We start from the raw sequence: 24,995 nt of genomic DNA, 5'->3' as shown, positions 1-24,995 counted from the left end.
TGTTGACCTTGGGTAGGGTGCTCTTTCCAAGAGCTGGTGCAGACTCGATGGGCCGAATGGCCTCCTTCTGCACTGTAAATTCTATGATTCTATGAAGAACTGTGTGGGTTGTAATGCTGAGTAATTGCAGCTTAGTATTCAATTCTGGAATACTGTACATAATGAATATACTTTTCTTTGTTTTCAAGATTACGATTTACTAAGTCAAGAAATAGGCACTGTGGTACTAGGGACATGCTGACATATAGGCCTAAAACAGGAACTACCAAATAGGGCCCTGGCTGGAATCGATATTGGCTATCAACCAGACCACTCAAGTCAGCACAGAAACCCATTGTCACTAAACAGAATTTTACGTTTACCCAGTTGCAGTAGTTATCACGTTAACACAAAAGGACAAAAGACCATGCTATGAATATATAATTAACTTTGAGGCAGTAAAGATCAACTTTGCAACAGAAAGAGTGATAAACAAAGAGGCCATCAGACTCCATAATGGGCTAATAACTGGTCAGACACGAGCGTTTCAGAGAAGAATGGATCTTGATTAAATCATCCTGCCCAAACAGGAGAATCCTGTTTATTTCTATTCATTAATTTAAGTCTCGATGAGACAATAGGACTCCGGTCACGTGCTTGTGCCTATCATGTCTCAGCCCGAGCAGAACCTGGATCAAAGAAGGAACATATCATCAGCGACAACCTAGGAGCAACCACCTCAGAGAAGGAACTCTGTGAGTTCAGAGCTCAGCGAGAAGGAGACATCCACACCGAGTGATCCTAGCCTGGTCAGACACCTTCACTAGTGTGGTTAATATCTAAAATGCAGCTGTAGTTCTGAGTCATATTCCATGTAATTGATTTTGATAATTGTAATATCCAAGTAAAATAGAGTTACAATAAACAGTGTGTGTTTTCTTGTGTCTGTCTAAGTCAATTGAGCAGGTTCTCAGTCAAAAACACATTTTGCGCAATTCAGAAACGTTGGCCCTGATTTTAAATGCCCAAAATGGCAGGTATTTGTTGGGTGGGCACTGAAGTCACTTACCCACTTCAGTCTCACTTTGCTCCCGGCATGTTCCTGTATTATCTGTACATGCAAACAGGTGAACAGGACACCTGCAGGAAGGATGCAGGCTCTTGCTTTAGATATGCAATTTGGATCAGATTGTCACCAGGACCCGATCTGTAATTTTGAGATGAGGCCGACTCAGAGATGCGGATGTGGGGCAAAATGTATCCTTGCCCTGGCGAGACCTGGAAGATACGTGGATAAGGACGGCATGAGTGCTCCTCTGGACTTCACAAGGATGCCTTGGGCATGTTTACACCGGGCTCGCCACTCGTGCCAATCATGGCAAGCCATATCCACCCCTGCGTCAGATCGTGCCAAGACCCCCAGTAACTGCCGCGGGACGACCCCTGCAGGTCCCCGGTTCTGGTCTCCTGCTGCTTGTGTGTGCTCCCAGCCATTGGGTGCGCTGTCAATTTGATCAGCTACCAGGTGGAATTTGGCAGCAGGATATATAAAAGTGGCTCTGCCGTTAAGATTGACAGAACCTCCATGTCACCAGCCTGATCATGCTAACCTGCACCCTCCCCACCTCCCCATTAATATGAGGCAGCTGTTTCTGTGTCCCTTCAGTGGCTTGTTTAGCAACCTTAATATTAAAAAGGATAAGTATTTGACTTTTTAGTTGCAGCGACGCTGAACTTACTTTATTTTTCTAGGTGTATCCTACACTCCAGTCCAGGAATTGCTCAGGCCATCGGGGAATGCTGCCCACTAGCCAGTTACAGAATGTAGCTTGAAAGGTAACCAGTTTCTGTGTCCGCAATAGCTGAAATCACCACATTCTGCAATTCCACCCATTTTTCTCTCAGAATCAAAACTCTTCTCATTTGAACAAAAGGAGTTACACTGGAAATGCAATATGGCATTGGATGGAATTTTGCAGCACGGTAGCATAATGGTTAGCACTATGACTTCACAGCGCCAGGCTCCCAGGTTCGATTCCTGCTTGGGTCACTGTCTGTGCGGAGTCTGCACGTTCTTCCCGCGTCTGCGTGGGTTTCCTCCGGGTGCTCCGGTTTCCTCCCACAGTCCAAAGATGTGCATGTCAGGTGGATTGGCCATGCTAAATTGCCCTTAGGTTAGATGGGGTTGCTGGGTTACGGGGATAGGGTGGAGTTGTGGGCTTAAGTAGGGTGCTCTTTCTAAGAGCCGGTGCAGACTCGATGGACTGAATGGCCTCCTTCTGCACTGTAAATTCTATAATTCTATGAAATCAATAGAATTTTGAAAGGTTTATGGTCCCAATTCGGCCGTAATAAAGCCGTACATTCCACCTGTAGATTTGTTCTGTCTTCAGCTGCAGGCGTACCTAAATAGTCACGCAGGGAAAAGCTGAAGTGTACTAATGTGCATTTTCCGCAATGCTGAATTTGGAAATATCTGGGTGAGTAATGTGAGACCAAAGGCACAAGATTCATTTATTAAGATGGTCGGTCCCCTTTTGCAAATTGTGGTTTTTGCCTCTGTATGGCACGTTTTTCAATATACAGAATCAACGAGATTCTACCTGTTATGGGCCAGGGTTTAGGAAATTCCAAAGTATATCATAGAGTTCACCTGACCTACAACTGTTTATTGATTTTGGTTACGAGCAGTGCAAGGGCCTGCCTTTCAGGTGTTATTCAACAGAGGCCTTAAGAACTTTTAATCAAAAACAAGCTTCATTCTCTGAATTTAGTTAACATTTTTATAAACACACACAGTAGGCATTTTTATCAACTACAACCATAAATACCCCACACAGCTACAGTGATCTATGTATCACCCTTAAAAAAATCCCCCCTTTAACTGTTCCAATTTAATAACAAGATCCCATAAACCATAAACCCCTTTTCAAAGGTGTGGCCCAGCACACAGCACTCAAGACCTGGTTTGGATGCTCTTGTTTCCTTTCCAAAACAGCAGGTTTGAATTCCTTCTAGAAAGCAATTATTTATTTTAAGTTATCAAGTAATCTGGAAACAGCTTTTAAACTGAAGATAGAAAGACAGGCCAAGATACTTCTCTTTCTGAGTACAGCAGCCAAATGTGAAAACGAAAGCAAAAACTCACAACTCCCAGAGCCACAGACCAGCTCCACCCACACAATGACATCACTGAAGCCCTGTGATAAGACAAAAACATTTCTTAAAGGGACACTCCCATGACATACCTTTGAGGCAGCAGTTATTTATGCTGACACGGCCACAGAAATGCTGACTGTTTCTGTGAAACCTTGATAGTTTGCATATATATTTATTATTGAAAGCAAAAGCTGTTGTCTGGCTCAAAATTACAATGAGCACAAAAAATCTATTTAATTACAGACATTATTTTAATTTAAGAAAGGCTACTTTGCTAAAATGAATTATGCAACTTTTTTTGATCTGTATTCATGACTTTTCTCACTGTTATTTGCATTTCCTGACAGACTGGTGTGGTGTCGGTGTGGGTAAACAGAGGAAATCCTTGTTCCCTTGTGGCCTGGGCATCTCGTGCTATTCTCGCCTGCGAGCCCTCCTTCTCTATGACCTAGAATGTACCCCACTCTGCCAGGGACTTAGTAATTGATATTGAGTGCACGGTGAATAGAAATCCATTGTCGGTATTGACAGTTATATAAATATCTCCTCACATGCTCTTTGGCATCTCACTAGAATGCGGCTTCAGCTTAAAGTTGCTAAGCTGGTTTATTAAAACTGGAACTGGAGCCATGAGCAGGAGTGAGGGAACGCTGTCACTATCCCTCCTGAGAAGATTTAAAAACAGCATGTTTTCATAGAATCATAGAATTATAGAACCCTTACAATGCAGAAGGAGGCCATTTGGCCCATCAAGTCTGCACCAGCCCTTGGAAAGACTTAACTCTACACCTTCACCCTATCCCTATAACCCACTAACCCCATCTCACATTTTTTGGACACTAAGGGGCAATTTAGCACGCTCAATCCACCTAACCTGAACATCTTTGGACTGTGGGAGGAAACCGGAGCACCCGGAGGAAACCCACTCAGGCACGGTGGGAAAGTGCAAACTCCACACAGTTAGTCACCCGAGGCTGGTATTGAATCCATGTCTCTGGAGCTGTGAGGCAGCAGTGCTAACCATCATGCCGCCCACATATTTTAATATGCTAAATTGCAACGTTGCTGAATTTTAATATTTACATAAAATCTTAGATGCTGATCATCCAGAGTTCCTCTGGCCTATATATAAATGCATAACTCCAATGGTTTCAGGGGAATTATCACATCTTAACAAGACAAATGTGTGATTTGCCACTGGTTTCTGATGACCTGTGATGATTGGCTGAGACTTCTCCTTACTGAATGAACTGAATAGGATTACAAACTATTCTTACTTTACTTATATGCCGCCAGGTACCTGAGGATGAGCAGGCACAGGATTTATCTGAGCGTGAGTGTAGGTTCCATGCATGTGTACAGCATTTGAGGAAAACCCCTGAAGTTGAAAAATGAAATGGAATGAAAATCGCTTATTGTTACAAGTAAGCTTCAAATGAAGTTACTGTGACAAGCCCCTAGTCGCCACATTCCGGCGCCTGTTTGGAGGCTGGTACGGGAATTGAACCGTGCTGCTGGCCTGCCTTGGTCTGCTTTAAAAGCCAGCTCTTTAGCCCTGTGCTAAACCAGCCCCTGAAGTATAAGTCCCAGGCTGACATTTATCAAACCCCAACAAGTGGACAGAAAGACGGTGAACCCAGCACATCAGTACAAAAGACAAAAGCACAATAAAAGCAAAACATAGATACATAGAATATACAGTGCAGAAGGAGGTCATTCGGCCCATCGAGTCTGCACCGACCCACTTAAGCCCTCACTTTCACCCTATTCCCGTAACCAATAACCCCTCCTAACCTTTTTTTTGGACACTAAGGGCAATTTAGCATGGCCAATCCACCTAACCTGCACGTCTTTGGACTGTGGGAGGAAACTGGAGCACCCAGAGGAAACCCACGCAGACACGGGGAGAACGTGCAGACTCCGCACAGACAGTGACCCAGCGGGGAATCGAAGCTGGGACCCTGGCGCTGTGAAGCCACAGTGCTAGCCACGTGTGCTACCGTGCTGCCCTCGACAGTGCTTATGCTGGAAATCTGAAATAGAAACAGATAGTACTGGAAATACCTGCAGACACTTTCCAACTCTTTCTGTTTCAGTGCAAAAGGCAACCAACCTCAGCCAAGTGGATGATGAATCTCGGCCTCCTCCTGAATACCCCAGCATTACAGTCTTTAGCTAATTTTATTCACTCCACGTGATATCAAGATAATTTTGCTGGACGGCACAGGATACAGCAAAGGTTCTAGACCCTGACAACATCATAACAGTGGTAGTGGAGACTTGAGCTCCTGAACTAGCCGTGCACTTACTAAAGCTATTCCAGTTCAGCTGCAACACAGCATCCACCCTATAATGTGGAACGTTGCTCAAATATGTCCTGCACACAAAAAGCAGGACAAATCTAATCTGGCCAATTATCACCCCGTCATCAGCAAAGTGATGGAAGGGGTCTTCAAGCAGCACTTATACAACAAAAACCTGCTCACTGATGCTATGTTTGGGTTCTGTCAGCGTCATTTTGCTACAGACCTTATTATAGTCTTTGTGCAAATATGAACGTGTTGAATTCAGCAGGTGACGTGAGACCCCCCCTGACATAATGGTTGCATTTGACTGAGTGTGATATCAAGGACCCCTGGCAAAATTTAAGTCAATAGTAATCAGCGGAAACTCTCCGCTGGTTGGAGTCATATCTAGCACAAAGAAAGATTACTGTGGTTGATGGAGGCCAAACATCTCAGTCCCAAGAAATCACTGCAGTAGTTCCTGAGGATAGTGTCCTTGACCCAACCATCTTCAGTTGTTTCATCAATGACCCCCTTTCCAACAAAAGATCAGAAGTGGAAATGTTTGCTGATGATTGCATTGTGTTCAGTGCCATTTGTGACTCTTCATAGCTGTCCGTGTCCTCATGCAGCTAGACCTGCACAACATTCACACTTGGGGTGATAAGTGGCAAGTAATATTAGCATCACTCAAATGCTAGGCAATGACCATCTATAAAAAGAGAGAATCAAATCTCCCCCCCCCATGATATTCAATGGCGTTGTTATTGCTAAATTAATTAACCATTAACATCCTGGAGAGTTATCATTGACCAGAAACATAACTGGACCAGCCACATAAATACTATGGCTACAAGAGTAGGTCAGAGGCTGGAAATTCTGCAGAAGCAGCCTGTTTGATCAGCATCCCATTCCACCACCTTAAACGTTCACTCCCTCCACCACAAGCACATAGCACGTACAATATACAAGATGCACTGCAGCAACGCGGCACGTTTCCTTAGACAGTACCTTCTAAACTCTCCTTTATCACCTCGAAGGGCAGCAGTACATGGCAACACCACCACCAAGCCACACAATATCCTGAATTGGAAATATATCGCTGTGCCTTCACTGTTGCAAAGTCAAAATCCTGGAACTCTCAACAGAACTGTGGGAGTACCTGCACCACATGGACTGCAGGGTTGCGGTTCAAGAAGGACATTTGCCACCAAGAACAATTATGGAGAGCACCAAATACTGGCCTTGCCATTGACACTTGCATCCATGCAAGATTTAAAACATTTAAAAAGAAACACCATGGTGAGGTCAATATGGAACACGGATGATTTGCATGTATTTTATTCAGAAATTCTACATTTTTTCTTCAACCAACGCAACCTTAAATAAAATGAAAAATCGATCTGAAATGCGTGAAACTTGACTCTAGTGTTGTTGGTGCAGGAAGAGGAAGGAGGAAGGGAGGGAAAGACTGGGATCCCTTTTCTCCGGACGAGCTGTTCATGAGTGGATATCAGACTTCAATTCCTCTGAGCTGTGGGACTCTCTGTTCCTGCCTGAAACGCACCCTACCCGAGGGTCGTCCGATGGCATGGGGTGGATTCAGTGGGAAATCCTAGTGACAAGCGACGGGAGTAGAGAACCCTGCCACCACCAAGAAACACGTGGCTAGGGGAACCAGAGAATCCAACCCAATGAGGCATTTGGTGGCTTCTGCCTGTGCCACAGAGAAAGTAAAGTAAGTAAAGTCACCATAATCCCAGGTGACCAGAGGCTGCTTTCCCCTTTGCGGGGGAGAGCTGACTGGTGTTGATTTAACCCGAGGATCACCACACCTCAGGCAAGGGGCAAGGTTGAGAAGGCTACTAGCCTACTTCATGACCTGAGAGAAAACTGAGATATTGACTACTAGATGCTGCATCATGGCATAGGTCCACAGTGGTATCTTGGAGTTAGCCACCACTTTCTTGCTACAAAGGAGGGCTTCATGTCTGTCCAAAGCCCTGTGTCAAGCTGGAGCTGGACTCCTCCACGCACTTTATCAATGGCAAGAGACTCTGTGGCAGACCTACCAGTGACCAAACATATTTGTGTGTTTTCTCATCAGAGTTCTTCTGTAAACTGCCTCATCAAAGTCTTCATCTGAGTCCCCTGTTGCAGAAGCCATCTGTAACCTCAACCTCTGATGAGTTGGCAAAAGAACTGTCCTTATCTCCCACCTGGCTCATGCCCGGTAACTCACCATATGCTGATCTCAACTCCACATTACCGTCTAAAGCTCACACAGTGCCTGTATCTGAACTAGTGATTACAATTGTCAGGTCAAGTGATGGCGCTTCTTCATCAAATGTATGCTTTATTGCACCCTTCATGGTGGCGCTACATTGTCTGGCCAAGTGGCACGGTTCTTCGGTATCTCAAAGCAGAAGTGCAGATGAATTAAGTGAAGTGAGGGTGGAGTGGAAAGCAAGAGGTCCATGGTCACATCATCTGCAGCTTGCACTTCCTACCAGGTAGCAGGATGAGGGTGAAGTGATATTTGGAGAGGGGCCGAAGGCAGGTTCATATCATCATCCTGAACATTCTTGGCAATGTTGGATGCAACAATCTCAGTCACAACCAGCCCTGTGATGTGGAGCACTGTCTCCTCCCAAAGGGTTCAGTCAGTACAGGTGAAGCAGTCCTCTGCCTGGTACATGTGGTTTTTGTCCACCTTGTCCTGAAAAAAGGTAGGATGTCAGTGAGTAGTGTTGTAATGTTTTTAGGTGAGGTGCCTTCTGTAGCGCAATATGCTTTTTTGACCACCTTATCAACTAGTCGTGCCACCTTTGTGGATTTGTGCATATGGACATCAATGTCTCTCTGTTCATCCACACTTTTCAAAATCTTGCCAGTTGCCATTCATCCTGAATGTTTCTCCACATTGAACTTCATCTGCTTTGCTTCTGCTCATTTTACTTGCCCACCCAGGTCACTCTGAAGACATGTAACTATCTCCTTGGCAACACCTCAGCCAATCAGAGTCGACTTGCCAACCAATCGGCACCCTTTACTCCTGTAGTATAAACTGATATGATTGTTTGGTATTTGGCATTTTTGCATTTGTCATGATGAGTGCAAGACGAAAAGCTTTGGCAATATATCTCTCTTTTCAGCCAAAACAAAATGCCCATATATAGGCTCTTCTGGAATATTTCCTCTTTCCAATGTTCTCACCTGGTGAGAAGGCTGATGCAGCTTCCCCAGCCAGACCAGAGTCAGAATTACTGCAGGGCCAATGACCATATCTCAATCTACTCATTAGAAGGCCAAAGTGTACCTGCTCAGAAGCAGCAGAATCGAATCATAGAATTATAGAATTTACAGTGCAGAAGGAGGCCATTAGGCCCATTGAGTCTGCACCAGCCCTTGGAAAGAGCACCTTACCTAATGTACTACGTCGGCAAGTTTCATATCATCTACAAACTGATGCTCCTTTCTCCCCCAGAAATTTGGTCATTTGTAGAAAGTGAAAAGGACTCCACCCAAAACTGATCCTTGGGGCCATTATACTTTTCATTCGGAGGCTGTCATCTTCCTTGTGGGCTGCACGGTGGCACAGTGGTTAGCACTGCTGCCTCACAGCTCCAGGAAACCGGGTACAATTCCAGCCGTGGATGACTGTCTGTGTGGAGTCTGCACGTTCTCCCCGTGTGTGCGTGGGTTTCCTCCGGATGCTCCGGTTTCCTCCCACAGTCCAAAAATGTGTGGGTTAGGTGGATTGGCCACGATCAATTCGCTGGGTTGCAGGGGAGTGGCCTTTAGTGTTCAAAAGGTTATGTGGGGTACTGGGTTACGGGTATAAGGTGAAGGCATGGGCTTAGGTAAGGTGCTCTTTCCAAGGGCTGGTGCAGACTCAATGGGCCGAATGGCCTCCTTCTGCACTGTAAATTCTATAATTCTATGATATGATATATCAAACAATCGTATCAGTTTATACTACAGGAGTAAAGGGTGCTGATTGGTTGGAAAGTCGACTCTGATTGGCTGAGGTATAGCAAAAGAGAGAGCAACAGGAAACTACAGGCTCCCTAAACTCCCGAGTGATTCAAAAAAGGCACAAGGGTTGAACAAATTCCTTTTGTTTGCAGAGAACGGATCATTGGCTATGAATGTATGTCACTTTTACCAGGTGTAAATGAGCCACGGTATGAGTTTCACTGATTATCTAAACTTAGTTGTTAGGGTAGCCATTAATGCATTCAGGATTATTCAGCAAGTGCTGCCCAATCACAACATCCAGTTTAACAATCAACATATTGCTTTAGTTTTGGACGCGCGGGCTAAAACTAAATCCTCCAGAGTTGCATCAACATACTTTAGATCTTTCTATTTACCATGTAGTACTATTCTTAAACATTTCCCATGTCAAAGTCACTTGTGAAATGAATTTCAGCACATGGTTCAGCCAAATGACAGCTCCCCTTTGAGAGGAACAGTCTGGCTTTAAGTAAGAGAGGCTACCTTGAACTCAAACTGGCCACTCATGATTTTGTACCCCCTACTTAGGCAACTAGCCTATCAACAGTACATTTAGTACTGGCTGGATGCTCCAATCATTATAATGCGTATGCAGTAAAAAGTTTGCACGCTGCCTGTCATGAGAATGTCACCTTAAGAAATGTTTGAATGCTCATGTTACTGCAGTGCTTTCAGAGTGTGGGTGGAGCTGAGCTCTGGCTCTGCTTTTTAGTTTCACTTTGAGAAAAGCTTGGGTGTATCTGTGTTGTTTTGGTTTCGTTTTCAGTGTTGGAGCTGAAGCCAGACAAAGCAGGTGTACTGCTATTCTCTCTGCCATGAAAAGACTATCTCTTGATCATTTGGTGAATTCAGAATTATAAATGTTCTCAGTAGTGAATGTAAACCTGATGTGCTTCTGTTAAAAGGTGTTTCTTCTGTCTTCTGGATGTTGCTTGGGAAGGTATTAAGGATTACTTAGTGTTGTATTCTTTGGGGGTTGTATTTGAATTGATGGTTGCTAAGATGTTCACTGTATGTTTTAAAAAGGTTAACTTGAGTTCATAAAATAAACATTGTTTTGTTTAAAAAAATACTTTTCCCTTTCTGCCGTACCACACCTGTAGAGTGGGCCGTGTGCTCCCCATACCACAATCTATTAAAGGTTGTGGGTCAGGTGAGCTCCGTGATACTCTTTGGGGTTCTCATAACATGCCTGTCATGTTCTGTAGTCTGGCCGGTGTAAATGATGCACTACAGAACATCTAGTTCTTGGCTAGTTTAAAATAATTTATTATGAAACAACTGCATGGTAAAGATAACTGGAATAAATATATAACAAACGAGTAACACTAACTAACTATACTCGAGCTACTGCAAAATACGTCTATCCATCATCACGGCTTACTCCCAACTCCCATAGGCTCAGAGTCACATGGAAGGTTTACACTGCCACCTGGTTGTTGGAGGTCGTGTACATTATTGTATACAAGATTGCTTATGCACATCATCACACTGCCTGTAACGGAACAAACAGGCACAAATTAATAGTGCGCCATAACTTCCCAAACCCGTGACTTCTACCACCTAGAAGGGAGAAGGGCAGCAGATGCATGGAAACACCAGCTGCAACTACCCACCCAAGTCATGCACCATCCTGACTTGCTATTATGTCACTGTACCTTCACTGTTGCCGGATCAAAATCCTGGAATTCCCCCCGCTAACATCACTGTGAGTGTTCCTACAGTAAATTGGCTACTATGGTTCAAGAAGGCAGCTCACCCCCCCACCTTCTCAAGGGCAATTAGGGATGGGAAATAAATGCTGGCTTAGCTGGTGATTCCTTAAGCAAATTTTTATAAAACCATTATGCACGGTTGTTGGACCCTATCCAGCATTTTCCCTCTTTCTTTTTAGATGTTAAATCCTAAAGAGCTGGTTGATGCAAAGGGGGACATTTTAATCTTTTTTTGATAAATTTAGAGTACCCATTTCTTTTTTTTCCAATTAAGGGGCAATTTTGCATGGCCAATTCACCTACCGTGCACATCTTTTTGGGTTGTGGGAGTGAGACCCACACACACGGGGAGAATGTGCAAACGTCACACGGACAGTGACCCAGGGCCGGGATCGAACTTGGGTCATAGATCATAGAATTTTTACAGTGCAGAGGGAGGCCATTTGGCCCATTGAGTCTGCACCGGCTCTTGGAAAGAGCACCCTACCCAAGATCAACACCTCCACCCTATCCCCACAACCCAGCAACCCCACCCAACACTAAGGCCAATTTTGGACACCAAGGGCAATTTATCATGGCCAATCCACCTAACCTGCACATCTTTGGACTGTGGGAGGAAACCGGAGCACCCGGAGGAAACCCACGCACACGCGGGGAGGATATGCAGACTCCGCACAGACAGTGACCCAAGCCGGAATCGAACCTGGGACCCTGGATCTGTGAAGCAATTGTGCTATCCACAATGCTACCGTGCTGCCCAGGTCCTCGGCGTCGTGAAGCAGCAGTGCTAACCACTGTGCCATCGTGCTGCCCGGGTGACATTTTAACCTTGCATGCTGAACAGACAACCCACAGGATTGGGTGGAATACCAATGTTAAAGTCAGCTCAATGCTACTCTCCATTGGCATGGTACAAATCCGGCAGCACACCGAAGCCTGTTTAGTGTTAGACGTTTTAGTTGCTGCGATATGAAGAGTCTAAAGTTCTGTTCCATTTTCACAAACACACATTTACTTCCTTTCAACAGCCTTTGCACAAAACTCTCACTATACATCACCAAACAGAGGCCACCTGAAGCCCCTTTACATATCAGTGTCCATTAATGGATACTTAACATAAATGAGACAACTAATTGCAATGTCTCTTAACACATTACTTAACAGTCTCCCCTTCCTTGGAGAAAAAAAAAATTAGTGAAAACAAAATTTCAACAAACTAAAAAGCACACACATGATTTCCCCCCTTTTCTTTTGTTTGGACGAGAAAGAAAAAAAAAACAGTCACAGAAACAAGCGCCCTTCATTAACAATATCCATACGTTTCTGTGAACTCGCCCCTCTTTTCGTAAAACAGTCTGACAGTTGATAGATCCTGTCGACCCATTTAATTTTTGTTATTGCCCCTCTGTCCAACATCTGCTTCAAACTTGCGATGTCTATCCGTAACCTCTTTTCATTGACACTTTTTGTAGAGTGCACATTTTCCCACAGGGATTTATTGTCAATGTGACAGTCAATAGGTATATTACCCAAATCTCCTAATCCCAAAATTTCTGTCAATATCATACTCATAGAAAAGGCCATATCCACCGCCTCTACAAAGCTTCACGTCTCAGCAGTCAAAGTGCTTTTTACCACTCTCCTTATTTTCTTTGTTTCCCACACAAGCGGGCAACATTTACCATTGTTCCCCAAAAGGAAAATTATAAAACCTCCTGCGCTTGAAACCCCATCACATAAATTTGCGTAGGACGCATCACGATAAACTATGAGTTTCAAGTGCCTAAGGTCACCTAAAACCAGGAACTTCAAAACACACTCCTGCATTTTTAGTTTGGCCAACGCTTTATTTGCTCTTATTATGTCTTCCACTTTGGGATCATTCATTTTTGTACTCAATTCTAAGACATCAAAACTCACGTCCGGTCTAGTCTGCCTACCTAACCAGTTCAGTTGCCCAATTAAACTTCGCAGTTGCACTTTTTCTATCTTTGAAACCATTGCGTCTTTTTGTGAAACTCGGCCACGACTAATTGCTATTGGGCTGATGCTTTCCAAATAAGATTGCTGACGTAAAGTTGCCCCTAACTTAGTCTGTCCAATTTCCAGTCCAATATATTTAAATGCACCGGAAGCCTGACTTCCAACCCTGAATTCTTTCCTCAAACCAGAGATTACAATAGCTTCAAAATCACTAGTACCACCCCACAAAAAATCATCGACATGCATCATAAAAATGCCAGAAAGATTTCCTTTACAGTGCCAATAAAACATTGCAGGATCTGCTTTCAACTGGCAACAGCCTAACATTATCAAAACTGATCTTACCGAAAAATACCAGACTCTAGATGCATCATTTAATCCATATACACATTTGTTCAACTTCCAGAGTACCCCTTCTGTGTTAGCTGCTTCTTTAGGAGGACAGAGAAAAATGCCTCTCTGGAGCTGATGCCCCTGCAAAAAGGCAGCTTTTATATCTATAGATTTGCATTCCCATGCCTTTGTGGCTAATAGAGCCAAGAAGCTCTTTAAAATAACCTTTCCTGCTGTAGGTGAATCTACCCTTAAATCCTGATCTTCTAATTTTTCTTCACATCCCCTTGCCACAAGCTTGGCCTTTGCCTTATAAGTTCCATCCGGAAGAATCTTTTCCGTGCAAATCCATCTGTGGGATAGAGCTCTTTGTCCCCTATCCGGTACTTCTGTGTTTACCTCAAATTCACTCCAACTATGCAATTCTTGCTCTTTAGCTTCTTTGATAACTTTTTCATCTAATTTATTTGAAGCCACCAAAATCTCACGTGCATGTGGGCTTCTACTCCTATTAGTATTCGTAGTCTTACTCATGTTCTGAGATCTTGATAAACTATGTCCCCTCTCCCGCTTGGTATCTCGTTCTGTACTGCTACTGCATGATCTTTCCCTTCTGCTGTGGGATGTCCTTTCAATAGTTCTCGACCTTTTCCTGCGGACCTGTTCACTATCTGATGTACTATCTGAACTGGCACTGCGTTTCTGTGCCCTCCATTTTTGAACTTCGTTTTCCCAATCCATTGTCTTGACTCCTTCCCCTGAATGCTGTACATTCAACCAATGTTTATACTTTCCAGTGGCCTTCCCTGCTCTACTAATAACAGTTGCATCCTTCCATTGACTAGACCCTTCAGGCAAGTATGTCACTTTTGTACCAACTTGTGGTAGTTGCCCTTTCGGAAAAATGGCCTGTTCTAATTCATCAGAAGTGTTGTGTTCCTCCACAGAAACCCTGTCTATATCAGTTAATTGGTCCTCATAGTTCTGTAACACATGCGCACCAGATGACTCTGGTTCCTCGTCATGTCTGTCTGCTCTGTCTAAGTTTGAAAATTTGTAATCTGTACCCATTATCCTTGATGAATGGACCCTAACAGTTTGATTACCATGTTGCAAAATAATTGTTTTGTCATCTATGCCTATGATCTTCCCTGGTCCTTTCCATTCATTGGAATTGTCTCTCTTATAGTATACCATGCCTCCTTGCTGAAAAATGGTATCTGATGGCCGTACGTTATGTCTTAAAGTTCTGCGAATTCTTTCAGAGACTTCTGCTTCCAAAAAAACTTTTCTACTGCGATGTAATGCATTTAAATGTTCAGCAAAACCAGAGCTAATTGTAGTCCCCTCCCAAGCTGGAGGTTGGTCATCCAAAATGGACGGAATTTTACGATTTCTACAAAACACTAATTGAGAAGGACTATAGCCCCCAACCATCTGCAATGAATTCTTTGCATGTACTGCCCATGCTAAAGCTGAATTTAGGCTGCAATTTGGTCGATCTGCCAACATTTTCCGAAGCATGTCATCGATGACAGCATGATTTCTTTCACAGACACCATTACGAAATGGGCTTTCTGCAACCGTATTCATAACTCTGATATTCATGTTTTCACACATATCCATAAACTCATCATTAGCAAATTCTCCCCCATTGTCCGTAAGGAATTTTGCCAGTGGACCCATTCCTGTCCCTATCCATTTTTCCACGATTTGATCCAGAATTACTCTCTTTTCTTTACTTCGCTGATTCGTTGATTGACTAAATCTGGTTGCTAAATCTACAAAATGCAAAATAAATATATTATTTGCTTTATCCCAGATCTAAAGGTCCATGGCCACAATGTCATTAAAATCCCTGGCCAAAGGTAGGGTTACTATCGGTCGTGCTGGTGTCCTTCTGTACTTCCTACAAACTTCACAGCAGTCACTAACCTGTTCTATCAGTTTAGTATAGTCGTTATCCCTTACCCCTGCATCCTTTAATGCATTTTTCAGCCTCCGAGGAGACGGATGTGCAAATTGCCTATGCAGTTTTAATACCACAAGCTTTTTATCAGCTAAAGTCCCATTTTCACCTGCCATTAACACATCCTTAACCACTCTACTTGAAATATTATTTGTCAGTAATGGAATACAATAGTGTCCCGACTGTGTAAATTGTAAGTCCACCGTCTTTCCAAAAACTGTTGCCTTATCCTGTTCCATATCCAGTTTCATGTGTGCTTTCTTCATCGACGGTCTGCTCAGAAGCAAAGGTATCTCACTTGATACAACATCCGTGCTAATGAAATGATTCACTCCGGCAATATTGCAAGGGATCACCACTCTTTTCAGCGACTTCAGAGTATTATCATCCCCAAACCTGAAACTTGTGGAACTTTTAAATTCCTTAACCTTGTTACGATTTTCAGCATTCAAAGAGTCCAGGTAACATTTTAACCAGTCAATTCCACACACAGTAGATGTGCAGCCACTGTCCAATACAGCACAGTTGAAGGATTCTGCAACCAACATCCTCATTACCGGCGTAAAACCGCTTGTCAATAGGACAATGCCTTATTTCTGGTCACTATCTTTTTCCTCTTCTGACTCTTCCGTGTCATGTGTCGCTTCAAACACTCTATCATAACGAGTTGGACAGTTAAAAGCATAATGGTATTGAGAGTCACATCGAAAACATTGATTTATCATGCCCCATGCATTTCTGGGGTTCATCTTCCTCTTGTAGGTTCTAACTGGGTTTCTGTCTTCATAATTTCCTTGTCTCGGTCTCCTTCTATAGTCTTGAGCCCTGTTCGTAGCCATACGATTTTGCCATCCTGTTGGTAGTGTATCTTCCATATTCTGCCTTATTGCAGGCTGACCTATTTGGGTCATCAGAGCCATCGGAATCGAATGTTTCCCCAGAAACTTTTGTAAAGCTTTTGTCATCTGTTCGAATAAGGTATCCTTATCAGTAAACTGAACTCCTGTCAAAACCAGGAGCCTATCCATGTTGCTCACTCTAGCACAGTCAAGTAATTTAAAGGCCAACACAGACTGTGGAAATTCCAGGTTGTGTTTCTGCAGCCTTTTATATAGTCTGCCAAATTCCATTACATAGTCTTCCATGGAGATATCCTCCATTTTCCAGAACCTATCAAAATCCGACCATACTTCATACGCACTTAACAAGTCATCTTTCTTATAAATCTTATCCATATAATGTAATAAAGTCTCCAGACCTCCTTCTGAGTCTAACTCTTCCAATTCCAGCTCAGAAAGCACTTTGTTTCGGATTTTACTGCCATATGGTAGAGAAAGAGCCAATGCCATACCTTGTTTTCTCTTTCCCAAAGCAGTTACCTTAGTCCACATAACTACTGCATTTCTCTATTGGTCGTACGATTCCCTTTCAGAAAATAAGGGAGGATAGTCATATCCAGCCATCTTTAACCTCGGTTCAGCCATATATCCCTTTTTTTTTCTCACTCACTCCTTGGTTTGATCTGGAAAGTTGCATCTTTCAGCCCTTCACATTTACACAACCATCCTCTGTTACCAATTGTTAGACATTTTAGTTGCTGTGATATGAAGAGTCTAAAGTTCTGTTCCTTTTTCACAAACACACATTTATGTCCTTCCAACAGCCTTTGCACAAAACTCTCACTATACATCACCTGACAGAGGCCACCTGAAGCCCCTTTACATATCAGTGTCAAATAATGGATACTTAACATAAATGAGACAACTAATTGCAATGTCTCTTAACCCATTACATAACATTTAGTTCCTAAAGAGTGGGTTAGATTAAGATTTCCCGTAAGTGGTCTGAATGATGCAGTGAATTAATTCCCTTCATCTTAACCCGCTGGACCTGGGGCTGGATTCTCTGTTTTTGGGACCATGTCCCCACGCCATCGTAAAAACTGTGGACTTTCAGGCCAGTAAAACAGGTGTGAAAGGGCCACATATTCCGAGCACTGCAGGGGGCTAGCAGGGACCCGGTGTAAAACTAGCAGTTTTTGCAGCAGATACGGGCCCCCACACTTCCGGGTCGAGGCCACGCATGCGCACGCCGGCAGCCTCCAGTGGTCGAGCCGTGTTCTATGGTGGACTCAGACCGCGGAGCTGGACATTAAAAATAGACCCCCCCACCCCCCCGATCGGCCGTGAGCTCGACCCTGACCGCCCGCCCAAACATTGCCCGGCGGCGTATAAGGACCCCCCTGCCCTCCGATCGGCCCGCCCCCAACCAGGGCGGCCGCAGACTGAGTCCGCAGCGGCCACGCTAGTTTCCCGCCCGGCAGGACCATGAGTGGTCCACGCCATCGAGACTTCGGCCGGTCGGGGGCAGAGATAGCCGGAGCGGGCCTCCAGCAATGGCCGCAGCTAGGTGATATGCGGCGCGGTGTAGTCTCTGAGTACACTGCTTTTCGGAGCACGCAAAATCGGGGACGGCAGAATTGGGGAACTGGCAGCAGTCCCGATTCCGTGCGGGGAAATGGATTCTCCGCCCCGGTGCCAGCCGCGATTTCGGCGTTGGGGTGCGGAGAATCCAGCCCCAGGTTTCCAGTGTAATGCAAATCTCCTCTCTTTCTTTTTGCAAGGATCTTGTTTATCAGAATGTTAGAAAAGTAGGTAAAGGGGTTCTAGTAGGATTTGTCAAAGGTGGTATCTGCTGCCTCCTGCTACCCTCCCAGGCACAACGTTCAGCACAGTCAGCTTATGTGGTATGACCAGTTAGTTCTGAGGTCAAGTCGTTATATTCTATTACATAAGGGAATCTGTACCTTCGAGCCCCTTCACTTCCAGTTGGTGGCCAGTTGATGTGAGCTCTGGAAAATGGAGATCTCCCTTTCCCGTCTTAATCATCTTTGGCTTTTTTTTGCTTCCATTTGTTTCTTGTTCTACCTGCACAGGTTGCTCGCCAAGGCCAGTGTCCTCATTTTGAGCCTGAAGCAAAGAAAAAACAAATCTGCATCGCTAGTGGTGAGATCTGCCACAAATTCCAAATACCAGATTAGCCAGTTTAGATCACTGTGATTCAATAATACATTTGGTTGTAACCGGATATGCCAGACTTTTGAACTCCATAAACACAAAATTTTTTAAAGCTTCAAAATTGTTTTTTAAATGGTGACCATCCCACAATTTCATTTATTTTTCTGTTTTTTCTTTCCCAATTATGTTTTCTGATCCCATGTTACATTCAAGGCAGAATGCTGGCAACCTGCTCCCAGACCTTTACTAATGCTGCTCAGAACACTTTCCCTGTGGGAAAACAACAGGCTTTGGCTTAGGCCATTCATGTACTGATGCGGCTGAGCATAGGAACTCACCAATGTTGGGGATTATTGGCATGAATTTATATCCCAGTACTTTGCCACCTTCTAGCACCGCACTGTTCTCCATCTTGATCACAAAGTTCTGCATTCCTCAGTTAGTGGATCACAGGAGTGGAAGGAAAAATTGAATTCCACCCAACATTTCAGTGGATAAATGCAACATGTGATATGACAATGATCCCTAATCTTTGCTGAGTTAGCTGATTGCTTCAACCAGATCACAACAATTGAGCTCAAAACACTGGGGGTAGAAAAGAAACACAGACATGGTTCCCTCTCCTGTTTGCTGTCTGATGACTCATGCTGGAATGTGCATGTTGACATCAGACAAGGACAGGGTGATCTCAGAGTTGGATAACATGCAAGAATTTCCATCGTTCTCACAAATGAAGAACAACATGATGTCAGGGGTGTCTGACATTTGTGGAAGTGACTGCAGTGCACGTAATTGGCTTTAGAATGGAATAAGGGAAAAAAAAGAAGAAAAAAAAGTGATGATCATTGAAAGAAAAAATATATAACTCCTTTAAGGTTGCTGTAGTGAGGTAACTGGTATTTACTTCATCTATTTCAAGTTCTAGGTAATTCTGGACCAACTCCCACCATGGCAAAATAAACGTTCTACAAACCTCTTTGTGTGAGACAGCATGTAGAAACCTGACACATTGCTCTTCGAAAAACGTGGTGCTATTTCAATTCTGTGTCCAGTAATCGTTCTATTCCTGGATAAGGGTTTGTTTGCGATATTGTTATGCAACAGCATAGTATAATAGGATAGTTATATAAAGTAACGCTAATCTATGGATCTAAGAATGGTTGAAGATCATCCAATAAAGAACACTGATGTTGAATTTTAGGTACAATTCAAATACCAATTTATGGCTGTTGAGGCTGGAGTCCATTGCTTTCATAGGCCCATAACACTGCCCTGTCTGAGTGTAGCTGTTTTTAAAAAATTACTGAATGTTTTTATATTCTTGACCTAGGATTAATCATAGATCATTATTCAATGAAACATTATGGTCACTTCTAAAATGCAACTTGTCAGGGATCACTCTTCTTCTCCATGTCGCACCCTTGATTATTCAAGGGTCGCTGAACCACAATTTTTGCTGCAGTTTTACTCTGGACAGGGTGAGGAGGCTGGCCTTAAGCCTAACTCAGCTGGAACAAGGATCAAACCCTGTGCTGTTGGTGTTATCCAGAACCATACACTAGCCACCCAACCAATTGCGCTAAACTGCCTTCCAGGGATAATTAATGTCGATTATATATTAGGTGGAGAAGTTGAAGTTTTTATTCAATTATCTTTGTAGGTCAGGGAAATAATTTAGAACTGGTTGTTCTTCATCTTGCTTTGGTTCACAAATAAGTTACGGAATAACTATCTTCCACATGACCTACTTTCTCATTTCCTTTGGTTCTTAAAGAAATACTTGCATCAGGAATATGCCAAAATAAATGCATCAACAGCGAGCTAATAATTATATTCAAAATTAATTTCAATATATCAGGATTAAAGCATTGACTTTATTTAAGCAATAAGAATTGAAATGAAATGAAATGAAATGAAAATGCTCATTGTCACAAGTAGGCTTCAAAAGAAGTTACTGTGAAAAGCCCCTAGTCACCATATTCCGGCGCCTGTTCGGGGAGGCTGGTACGGGAATTGAACCGTGCTGCTGGCCTGCCTTGGTCTGCTTTAAAAGCCAGCTATTTAGCCCTGTGCTAAACCAGCCCCGAATTGATTATGTTCATATAGTATTCAATTCTAAAACATATCTATACTTGCTAGGCATTAGTTATCCTTTCCCAAATACATCGAAGAATGTGCATATCGGCTCGAACTTACCAGAGGAGAGGTGACAATCGCTGCCATTGACTGCACCAAGGAACCCTAGCAAAACTGAGGTTAATGGGGGTCAAAGGAATTGAAAGTCCTCCAGTGGTTGAAGTCATACCTCACACTAAGGAAGAGGCTTGTGGTTGGTGGAGGCTAATGGTCATTGTCCTAGGGAATTACCAGAGGAGTTCTTTGGGAGAGCATCCTTGGCTCAATTATCTTCAGCTGCTTCATCAATGACCTTCCCTCCATTATAAAATCAGGATTGCAGTGTATTGTTGACTTCAAGGTGTCCAACTGTACTCACAACTCCTTCAGTAAGAAACTGGATGAATATCATGGAATTCCCTGTCTAGCATCATTGGTGATAGCACCACCAAGAAAAGGATTTCAGCTGTTTAAGGAGAAGGTTGACCACCATATTTGTAGGGTAACTTTGGACGAATAGTAAATACAATATTGCTAGCTGCCTAAGTCATAGAATTTACTGTGCAGAAGGAGGCCATTCAGCCAATCGAGTCTGCACCGGCTCTTTGAAGAGCACCCTACCCAAGATCAACACCTCCACCCTATCCCCATAACCCAGTAACCCCACCCAACACTAAGGGCAATGTTGGACACTAAGGGCAATTTATCATGGCCAATCCACCTAACCTGCACATCTTTGGACTGTGGGAGGAAACCGGAGCACCCGGAGGAAACCCACGCACACATGGGGCGAATGTGCAGACTCCGCACTGACAGTGACCCAAGCAGGAATCGAACCTGGGACTCTGGAGCTGTGAAGCAATTGTGCTAACCACCATGCTACCGTGCTGCCCAAATCCTATGAACATTTTTTAAAAGAAAAAGAATGTTTCCCAATGCCCATCCAGCCTTCTAATCTGGTTTAGGACCAGCCATTGGACTATTTAAAGCCAGCCTACACCCCATTAAGGCGGGGGGAGGGGGGTGCATTATGGTTGAAGCAGCTGCGGAAAGTCAATCCACAACTGATTTTGACATAGGAAGGATACAAGGGCGCCATGCCAAGGAAGGCAATGCACTCCAAAATTTTCCAATGTGCACTGGAGGCCATGGTCAAGGAAATTCAGAGGAGAAGAATGTTCTGTACCTAATGGGGGCAAATAAGTCCTCCAGAAAAGCTCTGCAAAAGCAATGGGAGCTGATGACTGTGGTCACCAATGCCAGGCGTCAAGGCTGAAGACTTGGATGCATTGACACAAAAAGTTTGAAAAAGATAATCGCCAAATGCCATATTCCACTAATTTCAGACTAGCCTCAAACACTGCTCAATCTGCCAAACTCCTATCACTCAACTACCTCCCAACAATCTCTATCAATCAGGACTGATACCTAACATTCATAGCTTCACCTCATCATCACACACTTAGCACTGCTGCAAGCCTCACATAAGCATCTCATAACTTGCACAGACTGCCAGCTATTCAAACATGGCAGCCAAAATATCCATACAGATTGCACACCAATCACTGAAACATTTCCTTTTCTTGACGGAAAAGGTGATGCACAACCAGAGGCAGTAGGTGCTAACGAGCAGGAGACAGGAGCGACTTCCTGTCCTGACCTTCACGGAGGAGGTGGTACGTGATGTCATTGCTTTCAGTTTCAGCAATTGCTGAAACTGTAGCCTATAGTGGGTCTGAAACTATAAATGTTTTTGCTACCCACTTATGTTCCTTCTGTTCACAACCTACTTCCTCCTCAGCCCACAATCTCTACAGATTTAGAAGTTGCAGCTGCTGTAGCTATGCAGCTTTTACTTCCCTCTATTCACCACAACCATACCTTTCTCCAGATACCAAGGAACTACAACCTGACCAGACATTAGTGGAAGAACAAAAGGTAGAGGAGCTAAAAGACAGTAATGATGAAGAAGCAGAGTGACTCGATTTCAGACTTTCAGCCAACAGTTTGTGTGTACTTTAGCGTCTACGTTAGAGGTGGCATATGCAAATGTTAAGTCACTAGGTGTAGCGCACAAAGACTCCGTGAGACGAATAGAGTGAAGTCGATGAGGCTTTATTAAGCGTGTCTGTTCCCCCACAGCTCAATAGTAGACTGGCCTGCGGGGAAGGACACCGGCTTCTGATACTCCGCCTTCAGGGCGGAGCTAGAGGTCAACGGCCAACCAGGACCCGGGATCTGTCAGCCAATGACATTAGGGCTTCCAGTCCCACATGACCCCCAATACATACTACCACATTCACCCCTTGTCAAAAATGAACCCGGCGGGGTGATGCTTCGTATGGTGGTAAGGGTTTACAGGGCTGGTCCTGGGAGGAAAAATAAACATTCACATGGCAATACAGTATTGTACAATTTTGTCCTGTTTCAACTATTTACAGAGGGTATAGAGAGAAAAGCAAAATGTTCTTGTGAAAAGTCCATATTTTGGTTTAGATCGACGCCACGAGTCGGTCGGGCGGTCTGGTCGTCCGTGTCGATCGCCTCGGTCCCGGTGGTGGTGGTGGTGCTTGTATCGGTGTTGTCGTCTCCGGGAGCCTTACGGTTTCAGCTTGGGCTTTATTCTTGGTCGGGCCTGAGGGGAGGGGAACCGATCCTCCTGGGAAGGGGGTGGTCGCGGGGTGCGGCGGTGGCAGGAAGGGGGGGGGGGGGTGAATGGTGTCGGGGGTGTGTGTGTGTTGCCGGCGGGCGCCAGATCCTGCAGGGAGACCGTGTCCTGTCGGCCGTCGGGGTACGCCACGTAAGCATACTGCGGGTTCGCGTGGAGGAGGCGAACCCTTTCGACCAACGGGTCCGCCTTATGTGCCCGCACATGCTTTCGGTGCAAGATGGGTCCTGGGGCCGCCAGCCAGGTCGGCAGCGACGTTCCAGAGGAGGACCTCCTAGGGAAGACAAGGAGACGCTCATGAGGCGTTTGATTAGTGCTCGTACATAATAACGACCGGATGGAGTGGAGAGCGTCCGGGAGGACCTCCTGCCACCGTGAAACTGGGAGGTCCCTGGACCGTAGGGCCAGTAGGACGGCCTTCCAGACCGTGCCGTTCTCCCTCTCTACTTGCCCGTTCCCCCGGGGGTTGTAGCTGGTCGTCCTGCTTGAGGCTATGCCCTTACTGAGCAGGAACTGGCGCAGCTCGTCACTCATGAAAGAGGACCCCCTGTCGCTGTGGAGGTATGCGGGGTAACCGAACAGTGTGAAGATGCTGTTCAGGGCTTTAATGACTGTGGCCGCGGTCATGTCAGAGCAGGGAATGGCAAAAGGGAAGCGGGAGTATTCGTCCACCACATTAAGAAAATATGCGTTGCGGTCGGTGGAGGGGAGGGGCCCTTTGAAATCGAGACTGAGGCGTTCAAAGGGGCGGGAAGCCTTAATCAGGTGCGCTCCATCTGGCCTGAAAAAATGCGGTTTGCATTCCGCGCAGATGTGGCAGTCCCTTGTGACTGTACGGACCTCCTCTAAAGAGTATGGGAGATTGCGGGACTTGATGAAGTGGAAAAACCGAGTGACCCCCGGGTGGCAGAGGTCCTCGTGGAGGGTTTGGAGGCGGTTAATTTGTGCGTTGGCACATGTGCCGTGGGATAGGGCATCGGACGGCTCGTTCAGCTTTCCGGGACGATACAAAATCTCATAGTTGAAGGTGGAGTGCTCGATCCTCCACCTTAAGATCTTGTCGTTTTTGATTTTGCCCCGCAGTGCATTATCGAACATGAATGCTACCGACCGTTGGTCCGTGAGGAGAGTGAATCTCCTGCCGGCCAGGTAATGCCTCCAATGTCGCACAGCTTCCACTATGGCTTGGGCTTCCTTTTCCACTGAGGAGTGGCGGATTTCTGAGGCGTGGAGAGTCCGGGAGAAAAAGGCCACGGGTCTGCCCGCTTGGTTAAGGGTGGCCGCTAGAGCTACGTCGGAGGCGTCACTCTCGACCTGGAAGGGGAGGGACTCGTCGATGGCGCGCATCGTGGCCTTTGCGATATCCGCTTTGATACGGCTGAAGGCCTGACAAGCCTCTGTCGACAGAGGGAAGGTCGTGGTCTGTATTAGGGGGCGGGCCTTGTCTGCGTACTGGGGGACCCACTGGGCGTAGTATGAAAAGAACCCCAGGCAGCGTTTCAGGGCTTTTGAGCAGTGCGGAAGGGGAAATTCCATGAGGGCGCGCATACGTTCGGGGTCGGGGCCTATTATCCCATTGCGCACTACGTAGCCCAGAATGGCTAGCCGATTGGTGCTAAAAACGCACTTGTCCTCGTTGTACGTGAGGTTCAAGGCTTTGGCGGTCTGGAGGAATTTTTGGAGGTTGGCGTCGTGGTCCTGCTGGTCGTGGCCGCAGATGGTTACATTGTCGAGATACGGGAACGTGGCCCG

The 24,995-nt window shown here is 45.0% G+C and overlaps 1 protein-coding gene across 2 annotated transcripts in view; it reads right to left on the bottom strand.

Annotated features, from left to right (window-relative positions):
- LOC140427021 (cyclin-dependent kinase-like 3) overlaps positions 1–24,995 on the bottom strand; it is a 325,265-nt gene that overhangs the window by 60,564 nt on the left and 239,706 nt on the right. For both annotated transcript variants that reach the window (XM_072512424.1, XM_072512425.1), the window contains exon 11: positions 18,250–18,412. In XM_072512424.1, coding sequence (XP_072368525.1) covers positions 18,250–18,412 — 163 coding nt within the window. The remainder of the gene's footprint in view (positions 1–18,249; positions 18,413–24,995) is intronic.

The sequence above is a fragment of the Scyliorhinus torazame genome, chromosome 7 (genome assembly GCF_047496885.1).
Source record: "Scyliorhinus torazame isolate Kashiwa2021f chromosome 7, sScyTor2.1, whole genome shotgun sequence".
NCBI lineage: Eukaryota > Metazoa > Chordata > Chondrichthyes > Carcharhiniformes > Scyliorhinidae > Scyliorhinus > Scyliorhinus torazame.
Note: the sequence above shows the minus strand (reverse complement) of the source record. Positions and strands in the feature narration are given on the sequence as shown.